General features: G+C 37.6%; 1 protein-coding gene across 1 annotated transcript; it reads left to right on the plus strand.

Annotated features, from left to right (window-relative positions):
* LOC109718626 lies at nucleotides 488-3,896 on the plus strand. Its single transcript, XM_020244943.1, has 2 exons — nucleotides 488-815; nucleotides 3,529-3,896. The coding sequence occupies exons 1-2, from the start codon at nucleotides 606-608 to the stop codon at nucleotides 3,601-3,603; spliced, it is 285 nt and encodes a 94-aa protein (XP_020100532.1). The 5' UTR covers nucleotides 488-605; the 3' UTR covers nucleotides 3,604-3,896.

Raw genomic sequence — 5,128 nt, forward strand, 5'->3', positions numbered from 1 at the left:
TAAACTCTGACTCTTCATCATTTTTTCGTTAAATTAATAATTTTTTAAAACTTTTTAATTATATTTTAATTTGAATTAGTTTTCATTATAATTGCGTGGGAGACCCGTCAAGTATTAATTACTTTAAAATATACCTCTTAATTTTTAATTTTTTTTGTATAAATATTACTCTATTCTTTTTTTTTAATTAGCAAAATAAAATACAATACTGTTATAAATTTTCTATAATATTATTTTTATATATTATTAATATTTTTGCAAATTGATGTGATATATATTAGAATATGTATATAAATAGATGTTAATGTATTAACAATGTATAATACAACATAGTAGGGATCAAAAGCATTTTTCAATATAATATATATGTAAAAGGTTAGGGACTAATTTGTATAAATACAAAGAACAGAGAACAAACTGTAATATCGGGATAGTACAGGGGCTATTTATACACTTTTGACTCCCCACATAAACTCCGATTTCTCTCTCTCTCTCTCTCTCTCTCTCTCTCTCTCTGTGTCTGAGGCTACATTCACCAAACCCTCGCCGCTTCACGCGAAGAGGAGGACGACGAAGAAGGGGGCGAGGAGCGCGGCGGCGGAGCCATGGGCGGCGGCGGCGATCACCACGGAGGCGGAGGCCACGGCCACGGGCATGGCCATGGCGGAGAGGCGGGGGATTTCAGGAAGAAGGTGTGGAGCATGACGGGGGGGCCCTACTGCCGCCCCAAGCACTGGCGCCGTAACACGGCGATCGCCATGGCCGGGATATTCCTCATCTGCGTCCCCATCGCCATGAAATCTGCCGAGCTCGAGGTTTTTTTGCCCTAATTTTTCTGTAGTTTTTGGTATCATCAGTGGGTTGTGGGGATCGGGATCGGGGTGGGGCAATCGGGGGATTCGTTGTAGGGTATGAGTGGAAGAAGGATGAGATTGAGTGGATTTTTTAGGCATTTTGGTTTATAGATTTGATGTGATTTAGCGTTTAAGGTTACGAAGAAATGTAGAGAAATGGGAGTATTTAACCCTTTTTTTTCTTCTAATTATTGAAATAATCACTGATTCTTGCGAGGATGGTGATGGGGATGAGGAGATTGAGGATTTGATTGATGAAAGGGTTTTCTATTTGAATTCGTATGGATTGTATCAGAGCGTGGATTTGTAGGGTATGATTGTGAGAATGCTGAGATTGAGTGGTTTTTTGGGTATTTTTTGAGGATTTGATCTGTAATTTTGGTGTGATTTAGCATTGAAAATTAGGAGGAAATGTTGAGAAGTGGAGAGTATTTTGCCTTTCCTGTGGGAATCACAATGAGGAAATCAAGGATACGGTTCATGAGAAGAAAAGTTTGTCGATTTAGAGGGTGCGAGTGGTGTAGTACTACGATTGAGTGGGTATTTGGACATTTTTCGAGGATTTGATCTTATATTTATCGCGTGATTTGGCATTGAAAACTGTAAGGAAACGGAGATAAATGAAATTTATTTAATTTCTTCCTAATCTTTGAAGTAATTGCATGTTCTTATGGGCGATCAGGATCATCATATCGGCGATTGCGCTGATGAAAAGGAAGAGGTGTTGTATTTGACTTTGTGAGATTGTAGATGGAGTAGGGATGTATAGGATCAGAGTTGTAGAAGATATCTTTGAGAATTTGAATTATTGTTTCACTGTGGTTTGGCATTAAAGATTGCAAAGACATGGGAAAAAAATGGAATTTGTGGATCTTGGTATCACGCTGGCCGCATATTGGTTAGGTATAAGTTTAAACTTTAGGCAACTTAAAAAAGTTAGGAAAACGAAGGGAAAAGATCATGTTCACGCTTACCAGATCCTAATAGATATCTAAATTCCCATTATACAATCTTTTGTTTGCTCGCATTTCTTGTGGTCTATTGTTCTTATCCATTTGCTTGATTGTTTTTCTTGAGATTAACTTGAAAGAAATGAGAGTTTGCAAGATATTATTATCAAAGTTAACCTATAGCTGATTTTCTATGTCGAAAGAATGTAGAAGGATTTTTACTTCTTATATTGTATATTTAGGAATGGCTACCCTAAACTTGGAAAAATTTTAGTTTACTGCCTATCCTTTCATTACTTTATTCAGAAAGTTTGAAATTCAAGTAGTTTAGGTCTGTATATTTCTACCAAAGGAAAATACGATAATTGAGCAGAGTTTTCTCGTTGTAGCCTCAATCCCAAGCTTAGAGGAAATATTTAAGATTATGCGAGCTGGTTCGGTAACCTAATTGTACCTGGACTTCTCATGTGCATTGGTAGTTCATGGTAACAATTGCTGGAGCACAAGTAGTTTATGGATTATCTGTGATATGGTAATGATTTGCATGTAGCTGTTGACGACTGAGTGTGTTTATGGTCCCACATCTCCACACTTCTGCTTCTGCTTACAGCCCTACAGCTACAGTCACCTCTAGTAGAGAGTCTAGCATATAAAAAAGCTTGAAGCTCCAGCAACGGGAAGTCAAAATGAGTTTCACGGCCCTAAAGCAGAAGCTTTAATTTGGAGTGTCTGCTTTTGCTAAAGAAACAGTTTGTTGAGGAGCGTTTTCTATTGGCGCTTCTTCTAATGCACTGTTAGTCAAATCGCACTATATCAAAACACGCCCTAAAGCAGGGCCGGACCAGGTCGTGTAACTTCGGACGCTCATTCACAGTTCTTTACAAGTTTTTCCGACACGTTCCATTGAGTTGACCTACCTTTCACGCAGTCAAACTTTCGGATGCTTCCAGATCTTAGTTTTGAATACCATGTGCTTGAATATAGTTGATCCCATTCCATTGAGTTAGCCTTGTTGTTTGAAACGTTGTCAGTAAGTTGTTGAACAATGAAAGTAGATGGTCAATGCTGATAAGAGCAACAACTGAATGTAGAAAGATATCGTGGTTTTCTTAAGCATCTTTATTCTTTATTTACCAGTTGTATTGATCTTTGTGATGAAGAGAACTTCGGGCATGTTTTAGCTTTATTTTTCTTGCGAGAGAAGGTATTGTCCTGCTTTAGTATGGGACTACCACATAGTAGTGATGTAAGAAACTTTGCTTTGAATTAATTACAAATGATCTTGAAGATAGTAGTTTAGCATGATTCATTTTTCCGTTGTTAAGGATTGATGTGGTGATCTTGCTCATGTAGCTGTGACTATTGTAGAGAGTCAACCTACTATTTTGTTATGCTTAGGAAGCTTATTCGGGATGAGTGCTTGTTGAATTCGTATGGCGCTGTTTTAATCATCGATAAGCTTTAAGCAGATATAGGTGAGAATGCAAATAACTTGTCCCCTCAACATATCGTGCGAGCACAAATCGAGGCAAGCCGAAGTTGTGATTTGTAAAGCAAGTTTTGCTTCCTCATTTTCCGGCTCACAACACTTTTAACTATTCCGGCTATTAATGTGTACATTTTAGGGCATTTTAAAATTGTCGAAGGATAATTACTTAATCAGCTATTAGTTTTAAAACTCGGAAAGATTTTACATATTCTGACAAATTTACTGTTTCATGCAGCAACGGCCGCATCACCCGGTGCGGCCCATCCCCTCGCAGCTCTGGTGCAAGAACTTTGGTAAGAACGAGTACTAATTACGGCTTAAATCGAGCCCGTATTGTTTATACTTTGCATTGCGACACTATCCTGGTGTAAACGCTCGTTTATTTTTGTGTTATGCGGGACTTATGAACTGTATAAGAATAATTTGGTCTTCCTTTTGGGGTTTCCAAATAAATTGTGGACAACGCTTTCTAGTGGAGATTTTGTGCTGACAAATCGGGCCGCGCAATTTGAGATGCTTTTTTGTTTACTTTTCTCGGTATTTTTTTTCGGGATGTTTCAGGACGAGCTTAGTGAAGCCGAATGCTTGCTTAATTTGTTTATATGATTCTGAAAAAGCTTACTCTGGTAGGAGAAAAAGGAAGTTGTGATTTCTAAGAAGATCCTGGGTCGAAAAAAGTTCGAACAAACTTTTTCAGTTGTAGATTTTGCACCAAAATATTGAGCATGTTAATTTTTTTGATGCATTCGGATGATGCTTTTCTTCTTCTTTTTTTTCACCTTTTTCTTTTTCTTGTGTTTGATTTATGTAACTCTCCATGTTTAGAGTTTCTTCTCACAGACTATTTTGTAACTTAAAATGAAATGGAAAGTCAGGTTATTGAAGTTCCAGGCACATGCTTGAAGATGCATCTGCATCTTCGCATATTACGTTTGGAGTTTCTGCAACAAATTTTTGTTAGACATTCAAACATTGAGAGTTATCTGAAGGCTAAACAATGTTGAGGCAAAACCGCGTAGAAATATTCGGACTTTTTTCGAAAATAATCTTGTGAAATTTTGTATTTGCCAAACTAATCCTGTAAAATTTTTATTTGTGAAACTAACCCTCCTCTCGCCACGTGGGCGCCACATCAGGGATTCTTCAAAAAGACGGTGAATTGTTCACCGTCTTTAATATTTGTTGTGAAGGCGATGAATGGTTCACCGTCTTCATAAGGCGGTGAACCATTCACCGTCTTTAGTACAAATCCCTACTCTGCGCAAATCTTTTCAAGTCCATAATATCGTGTTCTTAATAAGACGGTGAATCGTTCCCCGTCTTCTCGAGAGCACAGAAACGGCGGACTTGAGAGGGCGGAAAGGAGAAAGGGAATAAAGAAAAATTTTGCACTAAAGACGGTGAATGGTTTACCGTCTTCTAAAGGCGGTGAACCATTCACCGCTTTTACAATAAAAATTATAAATACGGTGAACGATTCACCGTCTTTTTAAGGAATCTCTGACGTAACGCCCACGTGGCGAAAGGAAGGTTAGTTTTACAAATATAATTTTGGTAGAATTATTTTACCAAAATCGAATTTCTGAAGGGTCATTTTATAAAAAACCCAAATATTCTCTTTTTTTTTTTGTTTTCCATACGTCGTAATCAACTCATTGCAACACTTTTGTTGCACGGAATATAATCTTTCTGTAATCTCAGAATAAAGCAACCCCAAACGATCCAAAAGAGGGCACCTCCAAACAGAGCCTTTAAAGTGCATGCATAAATCAATTAACAAATCCTGCATTATAAGTGCCAGCAAATTAATAACATAAAAGAAACTACCAGAGAAC

This window comes from Ananas comosus, linkage group 12, assembly GCF_001540865.1.
Source record: "Ananas comosus cultivar F153 linkage group 12, ASM154086v1, whole genome shotgun sequence".
NCBI lineage: Eukaryota > Viridiplantae > Streptophyta > Magnoliopsida > Poales > Bromeliaceae > Ananas > Ananas comosus.

What these genes read in the sequence shown, in the direction of transcription:
- LOC109718626 (XM_020244943.1), top strand. Translation starts at nt 606, where the DNA reads ATGGGCGGCGGCGGCGATCACCACGGAGGCGGAGGCCACGGCCACGGG. An exon ending in TGAAATCTGCCGAGCTCGAG is followed by an intron (nt 816 to 3,528) that starts GTTTTTTTGCCC and finishes TGTTTCATGCAG; the next exon opens with CAACGGCCGCATCACCCGGT.